Source organism: Tachyglossus aculeatus, chromosome 3 (genome assembly GCF_015852505.1).
Source record: "Tachyglossus aculeatus isolate mTacAcu1 chromosome 3, mTacAcu1.pri, whole genome shotgun sequence".
Taxonomy (NCBI): Eukaryota; Metazoa; Chordata; class Mammalia; order Monotremata; family Tachyglossidae; genus Tachyglossus; species Tachyglossus aculeatus.
The window spans coordinates 56,585,960-56,611,211 of NC_052068.1; the positions used below are offsets into that span (position 1 = coordinate 56,585,960).

Genomic DNA, 25,252 nt, shown 5'->3' on the forward strand with positions numbered 1-25,252 from the left:
AGGCAATATGTTTTTGCAAAAGGATCCAGGGCGCTTAGCGTCATCACGTAATTTAGAAGATTTGAACGTCATCCCAGATAACTTTCTCAACACATGAAATAAATAATCTGGGATGATCGATGGACACATAAAATCCAGATGCCCCCAAATCTGATTTAAGTAATTGTCTTTTTAATTCCCCTTACACCCAGAATCTAAAAACTAGTAAAGGGGCAGAATTGAATTTCACCCTTTCTCCCTGCTCACACTTAGGACAAGGAGCTTAACACAGTGCTTTGCACATAGTAAGCACTTAAAAATGCCATTATTATTATTATTATTAACAAACAGAAAAGCAGGAAGCAGGAAGGACAGAGAGAAGCAGCATGATCTAGTGAAAAGATCACAGGCCTGGAAGTCAAAGGACCTGAGTTCTAAGCTCAGCCCAGCCATTTGTCTGCTATGTGACCTTGGGCAAATCACTTATCTTTATCTGAGTTACCTTAACTGTAAAATGGAGATTAAGACTGTGAGCCCTCTGTGGGGCATGGACTGTGTCCAACCTGATTAGCTTGTATCTACCCCAGTGCTTAATACAGTGCCTGACACATAGTAAGTGCCTAACAAATACCATTAAAAAATAATTATAATTATGGTATTTGTTAAGAACTTACTATGTGCCAGGTACTAGGCACTAAGAGAAGCAAAGAGCCTAGGTAATCCACCAGCTGGACAATAAATTCTTTAATTGCCATATCTTGGCAATAAACTGCAACACCTTTTATTAAAGTGCAAGGCATCATCAGGCAAGCAAGTTAGTACTGAACTATAAACCCAATTTATATGTGCTCTTTCAGAATTTGGAGATGATGTTGATGGGGAGATTGTACCCACGCATGACTGTGGAAAGATGGCTGCGTGACTGCATGAAGAGGTGGACAAATGAGGGGATGGGGAGAAGAATTCACTTGAAAAAGGCAAAGGATCAGAGGCAAACCTGGGAATAGGACTACAGTTCCTCTGAGTTTATCTCAGCGGAACACATCCCAACTCCACTATAAGTGTGAGGGTGAGATGACATCACGACATTGGGGTCAGTGCCAGTTTCTTTGAGAAGCAGCATGGTGCGGTGGATAGAGCACGGGTTTAGGAGTCAGAAGGTCATGGGTTCTAATCTGGGCTCCGCCATTTGTCTGCTGTATGACCTTTGGCAAGTCACTTCACTTCTCAGGGTCTGTTATCTCGGCTGTAAAATGGGTATTGAGACTGTGAACCCCTCATGGGACAGGACCTGTGTCTAACCCGATTTGCTTGTATCCCTCCAGCGCTTAGTACAGTGCCTGGTACATAATAAGTGCTTAACAAATACCATTATTATTATTATTACCTGTATGTGTTGGTTTATGGTGGCATTTTAAGTGCCGTGGATCCTTTAGCCAAAATGGGAATGCATTTTAGAAAGGCCCAATTATCAGCATTTGAAAGTAACTGGAAAAAATCCTGTCATTAGCATTCACTTTCCACTGGAACATGTGCTTCCAAAAATGACTAACAGTTTATGATGTGAACATTCATCAGCTTCTCTGAGCTCTAAGTCATAATGACAGTGTCATAATAGTATGTGAGTTGATAATTGCTTGCACTAGTTGAAAAGATCTCTCAGTGAGCACATTGATGTTTTACTATGCTTTCTACACGGCCAGATTTCTTTATTCAGCGTGTCTGGAATAAAGTCATTTTAGCTTAGCATGTTAAAATGCCTTTCAATTTCCTCTCTGGGCATTGTAAGTCTCCTGTGGAGAGAGACTTTATTGTCTCTTGCTTCTGGTAAACTCTTCCAAGCATTTAGTACAGCACGAAACCCACTGAAGGTGTTCAGTAAATACCACAGATTGTTTGGGGAAGTGTCTTTCTCTGGGTCACTTTAAGGAAAAAATTCATTTCATTCATTTTTCCTGAGGAAAAATATGAGACACTAAATTTTGTGTCAGTTAAAACTCCCTGAAACCGTTTTGCGACCTTCCTTTGGCATGGGTACCAACTGTTCATCATCAGAACTGGAGTAGTGGGAGGAGAAGCTCAAGCGCTTAGTACAGTGCACATAGTAAGCGCTCAATAAATATGATTGATTGATTGATTGAGAAGGGACTAGGGGGCTGGGTTTCTTTTTTTGCAGAGGAGCAAACCGGGTGGGATTTGGGAAGGGCAGGTGGGTTTCACGGAGTTAATCACAATGTCCTGTTTGAAAGCTTTCAGACCTGTAGTGAGCTCATTATAGGCGGGGAACTTGCCTGCTAATTCTGTTGTGTTCTACTCTCCTGAACACTTAATAATGCTATGCACATTGTAAGCTCTCAATAAATATCACTGATTGATTGATTGAGCAAGTTTGGGAGACTAGCCTGAATGGATGCGGGTGAGAAAATAACCTCTCTTCCCTGATACCTGGAAACATGAGTGGTCAATCACCCCTACCCACTTCAAGTTCTCTCCTGTGTTACGGTCTGCTCGTCTCTGGAATTGTTTTGAGTGACCTGATTGGTTGAGAAGTAAGTCTCTTCTGTATTTAATGTTGGTTTTCAAAGATCTCCTAAGAGCCAACCTCCTCCAGGAAGACTTTCCTAATTGAATTCCACTACCACAAGTTGCATTAACCCAACAGCCAAGCCAGCAGTTGTGTATTCACAACAATTCTTGGTTCTTAGAGCTTTGGATCATTAGAACATAGTGAGTTTCATGTCCTGTTGTTATACCCTGCTTATCTATTCATCTATTTTATCCCCCAAATTCTGGTTATACCAGTGATATCCTTGTTCTCCTTCCTGTTTCCACTGTTTGTAAAGTTTGTACCTGCCTGTCTTCATCATTAGACTGTAAATTCCTTGAGGGCAAGAGCATGGTCTTTGTTCTTTATTTTTTTGACGGTATTTGTAAAGTACTTACTATGTGTCAGGCACTGTACTAAGCGCTGGGGTAGATATAAGTTAATCAGGTTGGACACAGTCTGTCCCACAAAAGGCTCACAGTCTTAATCACATTTTACAGATGAGGGAACTAAGGCATAGAGAAGTTAAGTGATTTGCCCAAGGTCACACAGCGGGCAGGTGGCAGAGCTGGAACTCGAACTCAGAGCCTTCTGACTCCCAAGCCCGTGCTCTATCCATCGAGCCACATTGCTTCTCCTTACTTCTGTTGAACTGTCTCTCCCCACTCCAGTCCACTCTGCTATCTGGATCATTTTTCTGAAAAAACATTCAATCCATAACTCCCGACTCCTCAAAAACCTCCAGTAGTTGCCCATCCACCTCTACATCAGACAGAAACTGCTTTCTGTCGGCTTTAAAGCAGTCAGTCACCCTGTCTGCTCCTACCTTACCTCACTGCTCTACTATAACAACCCAATCCCCACACTCTGCTCCTCTAATACCAGCCTGTATCTCAAGCTCGTCTATCCAGCAGCCAACTTCTTGCCCATGTTCTCCTCGGGCCTGGAATTCCCTCCTCTTTGATATCCGACAGTCCACCACTCTCCCCACTTTCAAAACCCTCCTAAAGTCACATCTCGTCCATGAGGCCTTCCCTGTCTAAGCCCCTATCTTCCCTCCACTCTGCATTGACTAGCCACTTGGCTGAGTACCCTTTGAGAACTTCGATATTCACCTCAGCTCTGCAGCACTTGTATACACATTCCTATATTCTACTATTTCCCCGATCTATCTTGTCTTATGCTGTCGAGTCATCTCCTACCCATAGCGACTCCATGGACACACCACTCCCAGAAGGCCCCACCTCCATCTGCAGTAATTCTGGTAGTGGATTCAGAGACTTTTCTTGGTAAAAATATGGAATTATTTACCAATGCCTCTTTCAGTGCAGTAAACCTGAATCTCTGCCCTGAACGCTCTCCTATGCTGCTGCTGCCCAGCACAGGGGAGTCTTGACTTGCAGCAGATTGCCTTCCACTCACTAGCCACTGCCCAAGCTAGGAATGGAATCGGTATGCCTTTGCTTGACTCTCCTTCCCTTAGCCCATACTGGTAGAGTTCTGGAAACTCTCCAGGAGTGATCCTGAGAGGCCCCTATTTGTAATTTATTTTAATGTCCATAATAATAATAATAATAATGGCATTTGTTAAGCACTTACTATGTGCCAAGCACCGTTCTAAGCGCTGAGCCCTGCCCTCAAGGAGATTTCCCCCTACAATTCTGCTAGACTCCAGTCTGCTCCCTCTAGATCCGGCCATGCCGGGCTTCTTGCAGGTCTCATTCAGTTGTATTTATTGAGCACTTATTGTGTGCAGAGCACTGTACTAAGTGCTTGGGAGAGTACAGTAGAACGATAAACAGACACATTCCCTGTCCACAATGAGCTTACAGTCTACAGCAGTCACCATTCATTCATTCAATCGTATTTATTGAGTGCTTACGACGTGCAGAGCACTGTACTAAGCACTTGAGTCCATCTGCCCCTGTGGACTGTAAGCTCTTCGTGGGCAGGGATCATGTCTACCAACTCAATTATATCATACTTTCCCAAGTGTTCAGTACAGCATTCAATAGATATCATTAATCGAATGACTGTACTGTCAATCAATCTTATTTATTGAGCATTTACTATGTGAAGAGCACTCTACTAAGGACTTGGGAGAGTACAATACAACAGAATTAACAGACACATTCCCTGACCATAACAAATTTACAGTCTAGAGGGACTCCCCAGCACTTGTTACGGTCATGTGCCCACAGAAGGTGCACAATTATTAATGGTTGATTGATTCACACAGTTGAAAATACAGCAAGCGAATGGATGCAGAGAGGCAAATGATCATTCGTTCAATCGAACTGAGTCAACAACCCGGTCCCCTGACCCTCCCTCCTTTTCAAAAACGAGTTTGTACTGCCTCCAGGAAGGAAAGTTTGTAACAGACATTTCAATTCCAAGATGTTAACAATGCTATTCTCCCCCTCTGCTAGGTCACTTTTCACTTTCAATGAACCTACTTCTGTTGATTTATTGTACTTTATATACACAGCATTCCCACTCTCTAGACTGCAACCTCTTTGCGGGCAGGGAAGGTGCTCCCAACTCTTGTATTTTCCCAAGTGCTTAGTACAGTGCACTGCACACAGTAAGGGCTCAATAAATACCACTGATTGAATCCTGGAGCCTTTTGGGAAGACGGCACAGGGGTTTTGGTTAGACATATTCCCTATGCGTCCTTTTTCATAAGCAGATTCCAGCTTGGGTCACATGTTTTTTGATGGCTATAATTTTCCATTTTCACACTTGTGAAGAGTTCTCAGCCTGCCTCATTTAGGGTTATGATCATAATTGACTTTTAGAGGAATAGCCTGTGAATGATGGCTATTACATAGGAAGCAGAGTAATTATGGGAGAGGATGATAAAGTCTGAGGGAGGCTCCAATTTTTTGACTAGTACTGTACCGTCCCAAATGCTTAGTACAGTGCTCTGCACACAGTAGGTGTCCAAATACCACTGAATCTATGAAAAGAATTCTTTGGGTTTCATCTTTCTAATCGGAGACTAATCTCTATCCATTGCCCCTTATCCACTGCAATGCCCTGAAACAGAGCGAAAGAAGGGCATCAGATCTCAACCAATTTGTGTCCCTTTATCAGGTTTTCTATAACCACTTTATGTCTTTTAACCAAATCCTGATCCCTCTCCATCACCTTGTTTCACCTCACACAACATGAACTCTCCTCCCTACTATGTCTTTTTTTTAAATGGTACTTGTTAAGTGCTTAGTATGTGCAGGCACTAAGCACTGGGGTAGATACAAGCTAATCAGTTTGGACATGCTTCATGTCCCATATGGGGCTCACATTCTTAATCCTTATTTTATGCATGAGATAATTGAGGCACAGAGAAGTTGAGTGACTTGCCCAAGGTCATTCAGCAGACAAGTGGCAGAGCCACCATTAGAACCTGGGTTTTTCTGACTCCCAAGCCCATTCTCTTTTCATTAGGCCACGCTGTTGAAGGGGCTGGCTAGGAGGTGATGAGATGGGTTCTTTATAATAATAATAACAATAATAATAATAATAATAATAATAATAATAATAATAATAATAATAATAATAATAGTATTTGTTAAGTGCTTACTATGTGCCAAGCACTGTTCTAAGTGCTGGGATAGCTACTAGGTAATCAGGTTGTCCCACGTGGGGCTCACACTCTTAATCCCCATTTTCCAGAGGAGGGAGCTGAGGCACAGAGAAGTTGTGACTTGCCCAAAGTCACCCAGCTGACAAGTGGTGGAGCAGGGATTTGAACTCATCACCTCTGACTCCCGAGCCCGTGCTCTTTCCACTAAGCCACGCTGCTTCTCACCTGCTTCTTACGCTACTTATCTATCCCTAGCCCAAACTTCAGTGGAAGTTGAGTTGATGGGGTGGGTAGCACAGCACAGGGACTGGAAAGGGAGGCGTTGAAGCTGGAGAGAAGCAGCATGGGGTAGTGATTAGAGCACGATCCTGGGAGTCAGAAGGTCATGAGTTCTAATTCCAGGCCCACCCCTTGTCTGCTGTGTGACCTTGGACAAGTTACTTTACTTCTCTGTGCCTCAGTTACCTCATCTGTAAAACGGGGATTGAGACTGTGAGTCCCATGTGGGGCAGGGACTGTGTCCAACCCGCTTTGCTTGTATCCACCCCAGTGCTTGGCCCATAGTTAGCGCTTAACGAATACCACAGTTATTATTATTAGTTGTAAACTCACTGTGGGAAGGGAGCATGTGTATCTGTATTACGCTCCCCCAAGTGCTTGATACAATGTGCTGCACACAGTAAGTGCTCAATAAATATGACTGACTGACCAACTGACTGGAGAATGTAAAGCCGGCTGGAGCAGGGGAGAGGGAAACGAGCCTGAGGTTGGGGGATGAACATCTTGGTGGATTTTACCAACCACTTGAACAACATTCACGTTCCTCCCTAGTCCTATGACAAATAGGTGTATACAACTTTACAGTCCAGAGCTCAGGTGATTTTTGAAACCAATGGGCAGGTTCTAAGCCTACAGCAGAAGTAATAAATGAAAACACGCCAGGGCTGCAGCCAACTAGTAAGACAGTCTGGGTCTTTTTCCAGTACTGGTGAGCCCCTAAAAGGACAGTCTGAGTAGGTGCCCAGTGTGGAGGGGACCGTGGGTCCCCCATGGGCCTATATGTGCAGTGTGAGTATGTGCCCAGTGTGGAGGGGACTGTGGGTCCCCCATGGGCCTATATGTCCAGAGACTCACACGCCCATAGAGGAAATATACCACCAATGGTGCCTTTTGAGCCCCAAGTCAGCTAGCTCTACAAAAAGAGGAATTTGGCCTTAAAAATCAGAAGCCGAGGCCTTATCCGGCAGCTACTTCCCAAGCTCCTTTTCGGATTCCGGTTCCCCCGTTCCAACCCCCTCTGCTCCCCTGGACCTGTGGGAGCCAGTCCTGGAATCGGGGTTTAGCAGCAGGCCCATGGTGGGCTATTAGTAAGGCAGGAAGTGGAGACTCTGTGGAGGGGCGGGGGGGTTGGGGAACGGTTCTTACAGTCACTTCTCACAGCATAGGGAGCCAGGCGGCTGGGGGACAGATCGTCTTCGGGCCCCTCGGGGCGCTTCTTACCGGCGGGCAGCGGGAAGGCGGACGCTGTGTGGAGCAGCACGAGGCAGACAGCCATAATATCCCATAACTTCATCTTAGATCCCCGTCCAGCGGTGGCACCTGTGTGGACGAGGGGTGGGGAGAGGTCAGGGTAGCGGGGGAGAGAGAAAGCGGGGAGAGAAGGTTAGCAATGGCTGGATCTCTGGTCTTGGAGTTGCATTCATTCATTCAATTGCATTTATTGAGTGCTCACTGTGTGCAGAGCACTGCACTAAGTGCTTGGGAAGTACAAGTTGGCAACATATAGAGACGGTTCCTATCCAACAGTGGGCTCACAGTCTAGAAGGGACTTCCTCCTCGCCTCCCCCTCATTCATTCAATTGTATTTATTGAGCACTTACAGTGCTCTGCACATAGTAAGCGCTCAATAAATACGATTGATTGATTGCAGAGCACTGTACTAAGCACTTGGGAAGTACAAGTTGGCAACATACAAAGACGGTCCCTACCCAACAGGTCCCTCCCCAGCCCAGCAGTCCTCCCCCTCCCCTGAGAGTTATGTCTTAATCTTAGTATAGTGCTCTGAACAGAGTAAGCGCTTAATAAGTACCCCTGATTGATTGATGATAGAACCAGCTTTCCTTTCCTGTTCCAGGCCAGAGTCCTGCCACTCTTCCCATTCTGGTGCTTCTCCCCACAACACAAACACACACAGGCCACACACACACACACACCCACCCTCAGGTTTGGGTCTCAGCCTGGATGGCTCCTCCCTCCAGCCCAGCTAGTTGTCCCTCTGAAACCTCACTCCCTCAGGCCAGTTGTATTTATTGAGCACTTACTGTGTGCTCAGCATTGTACTAGGCGCTTGGGAAGTACAAATTGGCAACATATAGAGATGGTCCCTACCCAATAACAAGCTCACAGTCTAGATAATGATGGTATTTGGTAAGTGCTTACTATGTGCCAAGCACTGTTCTAAGCTCTGGGGGAGATACAAGGTTATCTGGTTGTCCCATGTGGGGCTCACAGTCTTAGTGCCCATTTTATAGATGAGGTAGCTGGGGCTCAGAGGAGTTAAGTGACTTGCCCAAAGTCACACAACTGACAAGTGGCAGAGCTGGGATTCGAACCCACGACCTCTGACTCCCAAGCCCATGCTCTTTCCACTAAGCCACACTGCTTTTTATACCTCTTCCTGCCCCTCCTTTACCCTCTTCCCTCATCCACCATCCACCAAGACTGTGAGCCCACTGTTGGGTAGGGACCGTCTCTATATATTGCCAACTTGTACTTCCCAAGCGCTTAGTACAGTGCTCTGCACACAGTAAGCGCTCAATAAATACGATTGAATGAATCCACCACCTTCCCCTGTTTTCACCTTCCCTTTCCAAGCAACCTCTTTTCTCTCAATCAATCGACCACTCGTTTTTACTTATGGGAGCACTTACAGTGTGCAGAGCACTGTACTAAGCGCTTGGGAGAGTACCATACAGCCATAAGAGAGTTGACTGACACCTCCCACACCCGGGCCTTCATCCTCTCCATTTGGATTTGATTTTTTTAATTCTCCAGCATAGCTGGAGAGGGCAAGGCCCATCGTAGCTCCACGACAAATGCTTAGCCAAAGATTTTCCCCACCCGCCTCTACATACCTACACATACATGCTCCCCTTGCCCCCCCCCCAACACTCTCTCTCCTTCTCCCTCTCCACATACCTGCACATACATGTGCTCCTTGCCACACTCTCTTTCTCCACATCTCTCTTTCTGTCTCTCTCTGTCCCTCCCTCTCTCTTCCTTTCTCTCCCTCTCTTTCTCCCAATTAATCTTTCCTTGGTGCCGCTCCCTCGTTCCCCTCCCTTCCAGCGTCCTTCCCATCTCGCTTAGTGGAAAGAGCCCAGGCTTGGGAGTCAGAGGACATGGGTTCTAAACCCGGCACTGCCACTTGTCTGCTGGATGACCTTGGGCAAGCCACTTCACTTCTCTTTGCCTCCACTATCTCATCTGTAAAGTGGGGATGAAGACTGAAAGCATCCACCTTTCCAGGCTCTACTGGAAGTAGTGTGGCCTAGTGGAAAGAGCGCAGCTTGGGAGTCGGAGGTTGTGGGTTCTAATCCCGGCTCCACCACTTGTCTGCTGGGTGACCGGGGGCAGGCCACTTCACCTCTCTGTGCCTCAGTTGGCTCATCTGTAAAATGGGGATTAAGACTGTCGGCCCCACATAGGACAACCTGATTGCCTTGTATCTACCCCAGTGCTTAGAAGAGTGCGTGGCACATAGAAAACACTTAACAAATATGTTCATTATTATTATTATTACTCTGCACAGCAACACAGGGAAGGAGTGATTGGTGTATTTTAAGCAGGTCAGCTCCCCTGGTCTTCAACTTGCATTTTACAAGGGGAAAGCAAGATATTTGGAGAGATTTTTTATCTTTCCCTTGTGTGGGGTTTGGGAAGCAGTGATTGCACTCAACTCCTAATTTTTCATCGGCATTGGCACCCCCTTCAAAGAATGAAAGCTAAAATTTAACTTGAAAAACGGGCACAGGTCCTCCGGACAAATCCCGCCCCACCGGCCGAGGCAGGAATCATGTCAAGTGGGGCCATTTTGGGCGCCCCTCTTTCCATCCCCGCCGTCCCCTTTGTCTATCCCTACCCATCCCCCCATCCACCCTTGCTGTCCCCTCCGTCAAGTGTTTAGTACAGTGCCTAGCGCATACTAAGTGCTTAATACATACCATTATTGTTATTATCCCCCCGTCCATCCCCACCATTCAGCCCCTTTGTCTATCCCCGCCGTCCATTCTGTCCATCCCTGCCATCCCCTGTCTATCCCCACCATCCCCTCCGCCCAGCACTCAGTAAAGTGCATGGCACATAGTAAGCGCTAAACGAATACTATTATTATCATTATTATTATTATTATTATCCCCTCCGTCCATCCCCGCCATCCCCTCTGCCCAATGCTTAGTGCAGTGCCTGGCACAAAGTAAGTATTTAACAAATAACATTATTATTATTATCATCATCATCATTGGAGAAGCAGCGTGGCTCAGTGGCAAGAACACGGGCTTTGGAGTCAGAGGTCATGGGTTCAAATCCCAGCTCTACCAACTATCAGCTGTGTGACTTTGGGCAAGTCACTTAACTTCTCTGTGCCTCAGTTACCTCATCTGTAAAATGGGGATGAAAACTGTGAGCCCCATGTGGGACAACCTGGTTACCTTGTAACCTCCCCAGGGCTTAGAACAGTGCTTTGCACATAGTAAGCGCTTAATAAATGTCATTATTATTATTATTATTATTATTATTATTATTATTATTATTATTATTATCCCCCTTCCATTGCCACCGTCCTCCCCATCCAGCTTGGCCATCCCATCCCTCAGAGCCCGGGTCCGGCTCCTGCGCTCCGTCTGCCTTGGGGGGGAATCCCCCTGATAGTTACATCTTCAAAGTACCCAGTGCTTAGAACAGTGCTTGGCACATAGTAAGCGCTTAACAAATGCCATCATTATTATTCTATGACCTCCAAACCCTTCGCATCACTTTCTCCTTCCCAAGGGCCCTCTGAGATAGAGCCTGGCGAGCTCCCTCCCCCTTTTGCCCGGGAGGAAACTAGGGCTCAGAGAGGTTGCGCAGCTTGCCCGAGGACACACAGCAGGCCAGGTGGTCCCCGACCCCAGGCTCTTTGCACTAGGCTTGGGAGTCAGATTCTAATCCTGCCTCTGCCACTTGTCTGTTGTGTGACCTTGGGCAAGTCATTTCACTTCTCTGGGCCTCAGTGACCTCATCTGTAAAATGGGGATTAAGACTGTGAGCCCCCTGTGGGACAACCTGATCACCTTGTAACCTCCCCAGCGCTTAGAACAGTGCTTTGCACATAGTAAGTAAGCGCTTAATAAGTGCCATCATCATCATCATCATCAGCATCTGTAAAATGGGTGGTGTAGACGGTGAGCCCTACGGGGGACAGGGACTGTGTCCAACCCCATTGTCTCATCTCCACCCCAGCGCTTAGTACAGTGCCTGGCCCAGAGTAAGTGCTGAACAAATACGATGATGATGATGATGATGATGCTGATCCTGACATTGGGCAAGTCACTTAACTAGTCTGGGCCTCAATTCCCTCATCTGTAAAATGGGGATGAAGACTGTGAGCCCTATGTGGGACAACCTGATGACCTTGTATCCCCCAGTGCTTGGAACAGGGTTTGGCACATAGTAAGCGCTCCACAAATTATGATTATTATATATATTATAAATTATTATTATTATTATTAGATGATGATGATGATGATGAGCTCCCGGTCAATCAATGGCGGGGGAAATCAATGCCCAGCAGAGCCCAACTGAGGAGCGAAACCCCTGAAACCCGGCTGGGGGGCTGGGGAGGGGAACAGGACCTGCCCCTACCCACGGGACCGGTTGGAGGTAGGGCAGGGTGTTTGTTTGTGTGTCTCTGTGTGTGTCTCTGTGTGTGCTTCAGTGTGTGTCTGTGTCTCTGTGTGTGTCTCTGTGTGTGTCTGTGTGTGTGTGTGCCTGGGTGTGTCTGTGAGTGTGTGTGTGTGTGTGTGTGTGTGTGTGTGTGTGTGTGTCTCCGTATAATAACGGTGGTATTTGCTAAGCGCTTACTATGTGCAGAGCACTGTTCTAAGCGCTGGGGGGGATACAAGGTGATCAGGTTGTCCCACCTGGGGGGTCACAGTCTTAATCCCCCTTTTACAGATGAGGCCACTGAGGCCCAGAGAAGTGAAATGGCTTGCCCAAGGTCACTCAGCTGGCAAGTGGCGGAGCGGGGATTCGAACCCATGACCTCTGACTCCCAAGCCCGGGCTCTTTCCACTGGGCCACGCTGTATGTGTCTGTGCCTCGGTGTGTGTGTCTGTGTCTGTGTGTATCTGTGTCTGTGTGTGTCTGGGTATGTGTCTCTGCATGTATGTGTCTCTGTATGTGTCTGTGCCTTGGTGTGGGTCTGTGTGTGTGTCTGGGGGTGTGTGTGTGCACCCGTTCCCAAACGTCTCCATCCTTTCCTGTCCCTGCCCCAACCCCCTGAGCGGTGGGGAGCACAGGGAGCCCCGGGGGAGCCGGGTGGGGGTCATTTGGTGACCTTGGGGTTTCTTGCACCTTCACACAACTTCACACAACTAAGAGGGGTTGGGAGGAGGGGAGTGGCGCTTACAACACGGCTTGGACCCTTAGTAAGCGCTTCACAAATACTATTACTATTATTATTATCGCAGATTGCGGGTTGAGCGCTGTCTCTCTACCCCTAAATCTCTTTCCTCTTTCTGTCTCTCCTTCTGCCCCTCTCTCTATGTCTGTCTGTCGGTCGGTCGGGTATTTGTTAAGCACATACTACATATGCCAGGCACTGTACTAAGCACAGAGGTGGAGACAAGCCAATCGGGGTGGACACCGCCCCTGTCCCTCGTGGGGACCCCGGTCTCCATACCCGTTTGACAGGTGAGGGAACTGAGACCCAGAGAAGAATAATAATAATAGTAATAATAATGGTACTTGTTAAGCGTTCACTATGTGCCAAGCACTGTTCTAAGCGCTGGGGAAGATACAAGGTAAGCAGGTTGTCCCACGTGGAACTCACAGTCTTCATCCCCATTTGACAGGTGAGAGAACTGAAGACCAGAAAATAATAATAATAATAATAATAACAATAATGGTATTTGTTAAATGCTTACTATGTGCCAAGTATTGTTCTAAGCGTTGAGCATTGTTCTAGGAGCTGAGCACTGTTCATTCATTCAATCGTATTTATTGAGCACTTACTGTGTGCAGAGCACTGTACTAAGCGCTTGGGAAGTACAAGTTGGCAACATATAGAGATGGTCCCATATAGAGACGGTTTATAATAATGGTATTTGTTAAGCGCTTCCTATGTGCCAAGCACTGTTCTAAGCACTGAGCACTGTTCTAGGCGCTGAGCACTGTTTATAATAATGGTATTTGTTAAGTGCTTACTATGTGCCAAGCACTGTTCCAAGTGCTGAGCACTGTTTATAATAATGATATTTAAGCGCTTACTATGTGCCAAGCACTGTTTGAAGCAATGAGCACTGTTTATAATAATGATATTTGTTAAGCGCTTACTATGTGCCAAGCACTGTTCGAAGCAATAAGCACTGTTTATAATAATGATATTTGTTAAGCCCTTACTATGTGCCAAGCCCTGTTCTAAGTGCTGAGCACTGTTCTAGGCGCTAAGCACTGTTTATAACAATGGTATTTAAGCCCTTACTATGTGTCAAGCACTGTTCTAAGCGCTGAGCACTGTTCATAATAATGGTATTTGTTAAGCGTTTACTATGTGCCAACCACTGTTCTAAGCGCTGGGGTAGATACGAGGTCAGCAGGTTGTCTCACGTGGGGCTCACAGTCTCCACCCCCATTTTACGAATGAGGGAACTGAGGCCCAGAGAAGCGAAAATGACCTGCCCAAGGTCACACAGCTGACAAGTGGTGGAGCTGGAATTGAACCCATGCCCTGCTGATTCCCAGGCCCGGGCTCTATCCACTAGGCCACACTGCTGTTCTGCTCCGGGGGGTAGGGAGTTGTGGAGGACGTCTGCTGTGTGACCTTGGGCAAGTCACTTAACTTCTCCGGGCCTCAGTCACCTCATCTATAAAATGGGGATTGAGACTGAGCCCCATGTGGGACAGGGATTTGTCCAACCCGATTACATTGCATCTCCCCCAATGCTTTGAACAGTGCTTGGCACATAGTAAGTGCTTAACAAATGCCATTATTATTATTATTATGTAATTTTATATGATGATATATACTATTTATACATAATAATATATTATAATAATGAAAACCATTGTCATCATCATCAGACCAGCCCCTCTGAGTAGTGCAGGCTAAAGTGGAATAACGCGCCTCACAGGACTTAAGTAGAGCTCTGTAATTTTATTTATTTATATTGATGCCTCTTGACTTGTATTGATGTCTGTCTTCCCCCGGCCCACCTCCAAACTGTGAGCTTGTGGTGGGCAGGGACTTTCTCTCTTTATTGCTGGGCTGTACTTTCCCAAGCGCTTAGTACAGTGCTCTGCACCCAGTAAGCACCCGATAAATAGGATTGTATGAACCAGGCCTTCCTTTTAACGCCTCCACACGCTTTTCCCCACCGCTGGAAAATCCCTTGTCCCCGTGTTTAATAATAATGATTTTATTTGTTAAGCGCTTACTATGTGCCAAGCACTGTTCTAAGCGCTGGATTAACGAAGATGCCCTTCCTCTGGAGGAGGAGGAGGAAGAGGAGAAAATTATCCAGACACAGGGAAGGGCCTGAGCTGAGTGTCTCCAGACCCACCCAGTCACAACCCCAGCTGTGGGCCTTGCCCTGGGAAATTAAGTTTCTCCCCACCATGCTGTGTGATTTGGGGCAAGTCACTTAACTTCTCTGTGCCTCAGTTACCTCATCTGTAAAATGGGGATTAAAAGTGTGAGCCCCACATGGGACAACGTGATTACCCTGTATCTACCCCAGCGTTTAGAACAGTGCTTGGCACATTGTAAGCGCTTAACAAATACCACAATAATAATAATAATGAAGTTATTATTATTATTATTACAATCCTCCTCCTCCCTCTGCCCAGTTATTCCATTCTCCCCTATCCTGCAGAGAGGGCCAGCTGGTCAGGAGGAGTTCTCTCTCCGCTTTTAGCACCTCTTTCCCTGACCCCTGGGGACCCTGGACCCTAAAGGAACAGCATCCTTTGTGGGGGGGAAATGTATGTATATATGTACCTATTTATTATTCTATTTATTTTATTAATGATGCATATATATATAATTCTAGTCAATTATTTTGATGCTATTGATGCCTGTCTACTTGTTTTGTTTTGTTGTCTGTCTCCCCCTTCTAGACAGCGAGCCCACTGTTGGGTAGGGATTGTCTCTATCTGTTTCTCAACTGTACTTCCCAAGTGCTTAGTACAGTGCTCTGCACACAGTCTGTGCTCAATAATTAATTAATGAATTAATGAATTAATGAATGGAAAAAGGGGGCTGGGAGGCAATATGTGGGTGTGGAGTTGGGGGTGGGGATGGGAGGGGTGCAGTTTCTCCCAATCCCCTGCTTGGAATAAAATGAAAATCCACTAACGTTGCACGGGTTAAAAAAAAAATCACAAATTCACTGGCGCGGAAAATGGAGAATTCAGTGGTGGAGAATAAATGTTTCTAATACTAATGATGGTATTCGTTAAGCGCTTACTATGTGCCAAGCGCTGTCCTAAGCGCTGAGTTATATACAAGGTCATCAGGTTGTCCCACATGGGGCTCACAGTCTTAATCCCCATTTGACAGATGAGCTAACCGAGGCACAGAGAAGTGAAATGGCTTGCCCAAGGTCACCCAGCAGACAAGTAGAGGAGGCGGGATTAGAACCCACATCCTCTGACTTCCAAACCCGGGGTGTTGCCACTAAGCCACGCTGTTTCGCAGTTTAGGACTGCGTAGTCTTCCGGGAGCCGGCTATAACAACAGTAATAATAATGGTATTTGTTAAGCGCGTACTATGTGCCAGGCACTGTACTGAGCGCTGGAGTAGATAAGGACAAATCAGTTTGGATACAGCGCATGTCCTGCATAAGTCTCACAGTCTCCATCCCCATTTTACAGTTGAGGTCACTGAGGCCCAGAGAAGTGAAGTGACTTACCTGAGGTCATGCAGCAGACAAGTGGCAGAGCGGGATTCGAACCCACGCCCTTTTACCTCCCGGGCCCGTGCTCTATCCACTACACCACGCTGCTATAGGAAGCGAGAGCTTCGAGAGCAGAAAGTTAGAGCGTCTCCCCCATCTCCCCGGCCCTGGGGATGACTCCAGTTTGGCTCCGCAGGGAATTTTCTGCTCTACTGGGGGTGGGAGGAGGGGGCGCGATGAACGGGCTTTGGAGTCAGAGGTCGTGGGTTCAAATTCCGGCTCTGCCAATTGTCAGCTGTGTGACTTTGGGCAAGTCACTTCACTTCTCTGGGCCTCAGTTCCCTCATCTGTAAAATGGGGATTGACTGTGAGCCCCACGTGGGACAACCTGATCACCCTGTATCCACCCAGCGCTTAGAACAGTGCTTTGCACATAGTAAACGCTTAACAAGTACCATCATATATATATAATTACCCATCCCGGAGGTTTCCCAAGGTGACCGAATCCAAAGGGGGAGTCTCTCCAATCCCCTTTCCCCGTCCCAAGCCTGGGGATCCCCCTGGTGGAGGCTCCTGGCCCAGGCCGCGTTAAAAGAAACGGTGGTGACGCTGATCCAGAAGGCCGGAGAGCGGTTCTGACTGGGGGAAGGCGAAGAGGAGAAGGGAGAGGAGGAGAAGGGAAAGGAGAAGGGAGAGGAGGAGGGAGGAGAGGAGGAGGGAGCGGAGGAGGAGAAGGGAGAGGAGGAGGAGGAGAAGGGAGAGGAGGAGGAAGGAGAGGAGAAGGGAGAGGAGGAGGAGAAGAAGGGAGAGGAGAAGGGAGAGGGAGAGGGGGAGGAGGAGGGAAAGGAGGAGGAGAAGGGAGAGGAGGAGGAGAAGGGAGAGGAGGAGGAGGAGAAGGGAGAGGAGGAGGAGGAGGGAGAGGAGGAGGAGGGGAGGAGAAGGGAGAGGAGGAGAAGGGAGAGGAGGATAAGGGAAAGGAGAAGGGAGAGGAGGAGGGGGAGGAGGAGGGGGAAGAGGAGGAGGGGTAAGAGGAGGAGAAGGGAGAGGAGGAGGAGGAGGAGAAGGGAGAGGAGGAGGAGAAGGGAGAGGAAAAGGAGAAGGGAGAGGAGGAGAAGGGAGAGGAGGAGGAGAAGAAGGGAGAGGGGAAGGAGGAGGGAAAGGAGGAAGAGAAGGGAGAGGAGGAGGAGGGAGAGGAGGAGGAGGAGGGGAGGAGAAGGGAGAGGAGGATAAGGGAAAGGCGAAGGGAGAGGCGGAGGGGGAAGAGGAAGAGAAGAGGAGGAGGGAGAGGAGGAGGAGAAGGGAGAGGAGGAGGAGGGAAAGGCGAAGGGAGAGGCGGAGGGGGAAGAGGAAGAGAAGAGGAGGAGGGAGAGGAGGAGGAGAAGGGAGAGGAGGAGAAGGGAGAGGAGGAGGAGGAAGAGGAGGAGGAGGGGGAAGAGGACAAGGGAGAGGAGGAGGAGGAGGAGGAAGAAGAGGAGGAGGAGGGGGAAGAGGACAAGGGAGAGGAGGAGGAGAAGGGAGAGGAGGAGGGGAAGAGGAGGGAGAGGAGGAGGACAAGGGAGAGGAGGAGGAGGAGGAGGAGGAGGAGGAAGAAGAGGAGGAGGAGGGGGAAGAGGACAAGGGAGAGGAGGAGGAGAAGGGAGAGGAGGAGGGGAAGAGGAGGGAGAGGAGGAGGAGAAGGGAGAGGAGGAGGAAGAGAAGGGAGAGGAGGAGGAGGAGGAGAAGGGAGAGGAGGAGGAGAATGGGGAGGAGGAGGAAGAGGAGAAGGAGGAGCAGGAAGAGACGCCTTCCCGGACTAAGCCCCCTTTTTCCTGTGCTCCCCCTCCCCATCGCTCCCACTCCCTCCCTCTGCTCTACCCCCCGTCCCCTCCCCGCAGCACTTGTGTGTATCTAATAATGATAGGATTTGTTAAGCGCTTACCATGTGTCAAGCACTATTCTAAGATCTGGAAAATGATGGTATTTGTGAAGCGCTATGTGCCAAGCACTGCTCCAAGCGCTGGGGTAGATGCGAGGTAATCAGGCTGTCCCACGTGGGGCTCCCAGTCTTCATCCCCATTTTACAGATGAGGGACCTGAGGCCCAGCGATGTGAAGTGGCTTGCCTAAGGTCACATAGCTGATAAGAGGCGGAGCAGGATTAGAACCCACGACCCGTGACTCCCAAGCCCGTTATGTATATATTTATCATTCTATTGATTTTGTTAATGATGTGTATATCTCTCTAATTGTATTTATTGATATTGATGCTACCGATTCCTGTTTACTTTGATGTCTGTCTCCCCACTTCTGGCCCGCTGTCTGTGTTGCTGACTTGTACTTCCCAAGCGCTTAGTTCAGCGCCCTGCACGCAGGAAGCGCTCAATAAATACGAATGAATGAACTGAATGAATGAAGGAGAAGGAGGAAGAGAGAGGGGGTTCCCCGGGCCTGATCGGGGGCAGGAGGTATCCCAAGGTCCATAGGTTGGTCCCCCAAAGAACAAAACCTCGATAAATGAGAAGCAGCGTGGCTCAGTGGAAAGATCCCGGGCTTGGGAGTCACAGGTCTTGGGTTCTAATCCCGCTCCACCCGGTGTCAGCTGTGTGATCTTGGGCACTTCACTTCTCTGTGCCTCAGTGACCTCATCTGTAAAATGAGGATGAAGACTGTGAGCCCCCCGTGGGACAACCTGATCACCTTGTATCCCCCCAGCGCTTAGAACAGTGTTTCGCACATAGTAAGCGCTTAACAAATACTATTATTATTATTATTAGTGGCAAGAGCCCGAGCTTGGGAGCCGGAGGATGCGGGTTCTAATCCTGCTCCGCCATTTATCAGCTGTGTGACTTTGGGCAAGCCACTTCACTTCTCTGGGCCTCAGTGACCTCATCAGTAAAATGGGGATTATGACTGTGAGTCCCAAGTGGAACAACCTGATTACCTTGTATCTACCCCGGCGCTCAGAGCAGTGCATGGCACATTGTAAGCGCTTAACAAATGCCATTATTATTATTATTATTATTATTATTATTATTATTATTATTATCATTAATGACCCCTGCGAAGCCCAGAGCGCTCCAATCAATCAATCAATCAATCGTATTTATTGACCGCTTACTATGTGCAGAGCACTGTACTAAGCGCTGTACTCCAGCACTTTGCCTCTTGTGGAGAACAGCCTCTACCCTCGCAACTTCCCAACAGCTCTCCCCTTCACCGTGGGCGATTTCGGCTATTTATTGGGCGCCTAGTCGGTGAGGAGTTCCGCCTTGAGCTCCCACTATATGCAAAAAGCCTTACTGGGAGCTCGGAAACATAAATACCGTTATTATTATTATTATTATTATCATTATTATTAAGCAGAAATGCAAAAGCAACCTTTCTGCTTTAGAGGAGGTTAAAACTCTGCTAAAGCCCGTGGGCCAGAGGTCTCCCTTTATTTCTCTACTTCTCGTTCAATCGATCAGTGCTATATTTTATTTGCTGTGTGGTACTTTCCAAGCGCTTAGTACAGTGCTCTGCACACACTAAGCGTTCAGTAGATACGGTTGAATTTATAGAGCGCTTACTGGGCAGTGCTTGGCACATAGTAAGCGCTTAACAAATACCAACATATTATTATTATTATTGAGCGCAGGGCACTGTACGAGACGCCCTGGCTGCGCTTCTGTCAGCTTTATGCATCGCCCCGGATCTGCTCCGCGCCTGCCGCCCCTACTTGCTCCCCAGGACAGGGAGGGAGGCAGAAAGTAGGACGTGGGTTCTAATCCCGGCCCCGCCACTTGTCTGCCGGCTGCCCTTGGGCAAGCCACTTCACTTCTCTAGGCCTCAGTTACCTCATCTGTAAAACAGGGTTTAAGACTGTGAGGCGCAGTGGTCAGAGCTCGGGCTTGGGAGTTAGAAGGTCTTGGGTTCTAATCCCGACTCCGCCACACGTCTGCTGCGTGACCTTGGGCGAGTCACTTCTCTGGGCCTCTCTTTCCTCATCTGGAAAACGGGGTTTAAGACTGGGAGCCCCACGTGGGACAGGGACTGTGTCCAACTCGATTCGCTTGTATCCAGCCCAGCGCTTAGAACAGTGCTTAGCACATAGTAAGCGCTTCGTAAATGCCATCATCATTATTAGTCACTTCTCCGTGCCTCAGTTCCCTCATCTGTAAAATGGGGATGAAGACTGTGAGCCCCGCGCGGGCCAACCTGATGACCTCGGAACTATCGGCTCCGTGGAAATAGCCCGGGGCTTAGGAGTCAGAGGTCATGGGTTCAAATCCTGCCTCCGCCACTTGTCAGCTGTGTGGCTTTGGGCAAGTCACTTCACTTCTCTGGGCCTGAGTTACCTCTTCTGTAAAAATGGGGATTAAGAGTGTGAGCCCCCCGTGGGACAACCTGATCACCTTGTAACCTCCCCAGCGTTTAGAACAGTGCTTTGCACATAGTAAGCGCTTAATAAATGACATTATTATTATTATTATCCCAGATTTAGAACAGTGCCTGACACATAGTAAGCGCTTGACAAATATCATTATTACTATCATTATTATTATTATTATTATTATTCAGTTCTCCGTGCTTCAGTTCCCTCGTCTGGAAAATGGGGATGAAGACTGTGAGCCCCGCGCGGGCCAACCTGATGACCTCGGAACTATCGGCTCCGTGGAAATAGCCCGGGCTTTGGAGTCGGAGGTCATGGGTTCAAATCCTGCCTCCGCCACTTAGCTGTGTGACTTTGGGCAAGTCACTTCACTTTTCTGTGCCTGAGTTACCTCTTCTGTAAAAATGGGGATTAAGAGTGTAAGCCCCCCGTGGGACAACCTTGTAACCTCCCCAGCGCTTAGAACAGTGCTTTGCACATAGTAAGCGCTTAATAAATGACATTATTATTATTATTATTATTATTATTATTATTATCCCAGATTTAGAACAGTGCCTGGCACACAGTAAGCGCTTGACAAATATCATTATTACTATTATTATTATTATTATTATTATTATTATTATTATTCAGTTCTCTGTGCTTCAGTTCCCTCATCTGTAAAATGGGGATGAATACTGGGAGCCCCGCGCGGGGCAAACCGTTGTCCCCGTAACTCCCCCGGCGCTTAGAACAGTGCTTGGCACATAGTAAGCGCTTCAAAAATAACAACAGCATCATTATTGTTCACTTCTCCGTGCTTCAATTCCCTCATCTGTAAAATGGGGATGAAGACCGTGAGCCCCGCGCGGGACAACCCGATGACCTCGGAACTCCCCAAGCGCTTAGAACAGTGCTTGGCACATAGAAAGAACACTTGACAAATACCATTATTATTACTATTATTATTATTATTAGTCAGTTCTCTGTGCTTCGTTTTCTCATCTGTAAAATGGGGATTAAGACTGTGAGCCCCACGCGGGACAACCTGATCACCTTGTATCCCCCCAGCGCTTAGAACAGTGCTTGGCACATAGTAAGCGCTTAACAAGTACCATTATAATAATTATTATTATTCATCATCATCATCAATCGTATTTATTGAGCGCTTACTGTGTGCAGAGCACTGTACTAAGCGCTTGGGAAGTACAAATTGGCATCATATATTCAGTTCTCTGAGCCTCAGTTACCTCATCTGTAAAGTGGGGATTAAGACTGTGAGCCCTATGCAGGACAACCTGATCACTTTGTATTCCCCAGCGCTTAGAACAGTGCTTGGCACATAGTAAGCGCTTAACAAGTACCATTATAATTATTATTATTATTCAGTTCTCAGTGCTTCAGTTCTCTCATCTGTAAAATGGGGATTAAGACTGTGAGCCCCACGTGGGACAACTTGATCACGTTGTATCCCCCCAGCGCTTAGAACAGTGCTTGGCACATAGTAAGCGCTTAACAAGTACCATTATAATTATTATTATTATTCAGTTCTCAGTGCTTCAGTTCCCTCATCTGAAAAATGGGGATGAAGACCGTGAGCCCCGCGCGGGACAATCCGATGACCTCGGAACTCCCCCAGCATTTAGAACAGTGCTTGGCACATAGTAAGCGCTTCACAAATACTATTATTTTTATTATCATTAGTAATATTATTATTCAGTTCTCAGTGCTTCAGTTCCCTCATCTGTAAAATGGGGATGACCTCGGAACTCCCCCAGCGCTTAGAACAGTGTTGGGCACAGAGTAAGCGCTTCACAAATACCATCATCATCATTATTATTATTATTCTCCGCGCCTCAGTTCCCTCATCTGGAAAATGGGGATGAAGACCGTGAGCCCCACGCGGGACAACCTGATCACCTTGTATCCCCCAGCGCTTAGAACAGTGCTTGGCCCATAGTAAGCGCTTCACAAATACTATTATTATTATTTTCAGTCCTCAATGCTTCAGTTCCCTCATCCGGAAAATGGGGGTGAAGGCCAATGACCTCGGAACTATCCCAGCGCTTAGAACAGTGCTTGGCCCATAGTAAGCGCTTCATAAATACCATCAACATTATTATTCACTTCTCCGCGCCTCAGGTCCCTCTTCTGGAAAATGGGGATTAAGACTGTGAGCCCCATGTGGGGCAACCTGATCACCTTGTATTCCCCCCACCCCAGCGCTTAGGGCAGTGCTCGGCACATAGTAAGCGCTTCACAAATACCATTATTATTATTATTATTATTATTATTATTAAGTTCTCCGTGCCTCAGTTCCCTCATCTGTAAAATGGGGATGAAGGCCGTGAGCCCCGCGCGGGCCAACCCGAGGACCTCGGAACTCTCCCAGCGCTTAGAACAGTGCTTGGCACATAGTAAGCACTTTACGAATACCATTATTATTTTATTATTATTGTTCAGTTCTCCGTGCCTCAGTTCCCTCATCTGTAAAATGGGGATGAAGGCCGTGAGCCCCGCGCGGGCCAACCCGAGGACCTCGGAACTCTCCCAGCGCTTAGAACAGTGCTTGGCACATAGTAAGCACTTTACGAATACCATTATTATTTTATTATTATTGTTCAGTTCTCCGTGCCTCAGTTCCCTCATCTGTAAAATGGGGATGAAGGCAGTGAGCCCCGCGCGGGCCAACCCGATGACCTCGGAACTCTCCCAGCGCTTAGAACAGTGCTTGGACATAGTAAGCGCTTTACGAATACTATTATTACTTTATTATTATTATTCAGTTCGCCGTGCCTCAGTTCCCTCATCTGTAAAATGGGGCTGAAGACCGTGAGCAACCCGATGACCTCGGAACTCTCCCAGCGCTTAGAGCAGTGCTTGGCACATAGCCTTAATCCGCTTATTATTGTTATGATTATTGATGGTGAGGATGACTAATAGAGTAGGCGCCCAGCAGCGTGGCTCTGTAGGAAAGAGCCCGGGCTTTGGAGTCAGAGGTCGTGGGTTCAAATCCCGCCTGCGCCAATTGTCAGCTGGGTGACTTTGGGCAAGTCACTTCACTTCTCTGGGCCTCAGTTCCCTCATCTGTCAAATGGGGATGAAGCCCGTGAGCCCCCGGTGGGACAACCTGATCACCTTGTGACCCCCCCAGCGCTTAGAACAGCGCTTTGCACAGAGTAAGCGCTTAGAGAAGCAGCGTGGCTCAGTGGAAAGAGCCCGGGCTTTGGAGTCAGAGGTCATGGGTTCAAATCCCGGCTCCGCCAACTGTCAGCTGTGTGACTTTGGGCAAGTCACTTCACTTCTCCGTGCCTCAGTTCCCTCATCTGTAAAATGGGGATTAAAACTGTGAGCCCCCCGGGGGACAACCTGATCACCTTGTCACCTCCCCAGCGCTTAGAACAGGGCTTTTTAGACTGTGAGCCCACTGTTGGGTAGGGACCGTCTCTATATGTTGCCAACTTGTACTTCCCAAGCGCTTAGTACAGTGCTCTGCACACAGTAAGCGCTCAATAAATACGATTGATTGCTTTGCACATAGTAAGCGCTTAATAGATGCCATTATTACTATTTGTTGGCTGCCCTTCCCTTCTAGACTGAGAGCCCGCTGTTGGGAAGGGTATGTTGCCAAGTTGTACTTCCCAAGCGCTTAGCGCAGTGCTCTGCAAAAAGTAAGCGCTCAATAAATACAACTAAATGAATGAATCAATCAATCGTATTTATTGAGCGCTTACTGTGTGCAGAGCACTGTGCTAAGCGCTCGGGAAGTCCAAGTTGGCAACATATAGAGACAGTCCCTACCCACCAGTGGGCTCGCAGTCTAAAAGCCTGTGGAGAAGCAGCTCGGCTTGGTGGAAGGAGCGTGGGCCCGAGAGTCAGAGGTCACGCAACTTGTCAGCTGTGTGACCTTGGGCAAGTCACTTCACTTCTCTGGGCCTCGGTGACCTCAGCTGCAAAATGGGGATGAAGACTGTGAGCCCCACGGGGGCCAACCTAATCGCCCCGGCGCCTGGCACACAGTAAGCGCTTCAAAAATACCAACATTATTATTAAAAGGATGAATCAATCAATCAATCAATCGTATTTATTGAGCGCTTACTATGTGCGGAGCACTGTACATAGTAAGCGCTTCAAAAATACCAACATTATTATTAAAAGGATGAATCAACCAATCAATCAATCGTATTTATTGAGCGCTTACTATGTGCGGAGCACTGTACATAGTAAGCGCTTCAAAAATACCAACATTATTATTAAAAGGATGAATCAGTCAATCAATCAATCGGATTTATTGAGCGCTTACTATGTGCGGAGCACTGTACATAGTAAGCGCTTCAAAAATACCAACATTATTATTAAAAGGATGAATCAATCAATCAATCGGATTTATTGAGCGCTTACTATGTGCAGAGCACTGTACGTAGTAAGCGCTTCAAAAATACCAACATTATTATTAAAAGGATGAATCAATCAATCAATCAATCAATCGGATTTATTGAGCGCTTACTATGTGCAGAGCACTGTACTAAGCGCTTGGGAAGTACAAACTGGCAACGCATAGAGACGGTCCCTACCCAACAGTGGGCTCACAGTCTAAAAGGGGGAGACAGAGAACAGAACCAAACGGACCAACAAAATAAAATAAATAGGATAGAAAT

The 25,252-nt window shown here is 47.5% G+C and overlaps 1 protein-coding gene and 1 non-coding gene across 3 annotated transcripts in view; both read right to left on the minus strand.

Moving 5' to 3' along the window:
* The window catches only part of GDNF (glial cell derived neurotrophic factor), a 60,005-nt gene that overhangs the window by 34,510 nt on the left and 243 nt on the right, over window positions 1–25,252 (minus strand). Inside the window, exon 2 of one of the 2 annotated variants that reach the window (XM_038743881.1) lies at window positions 7,611–7,709. In XM_038743881.1, the coding sequence (XP_038599809.1) occupies window positions 7,611–7,683 (73 nt within the window). In that variant the 5' untranslated portion in view covers window positions 7,684–7,709. Of the gene's footprint in view, window positions 1–7,535; window positions 7,710–25,252 lie in introns of both variants that reach the window. The other variant, XM_038743880.1, reaches the window with a different exon arrangement.
* On the minus strand, window positions 3,920–4,057 carry LOC119926169. The gene has a single exon (XR_005450069.1). It is a non-coding gene; the product is annotated as a small nucleolar RNA SNORA7 (small nucleolar RNA).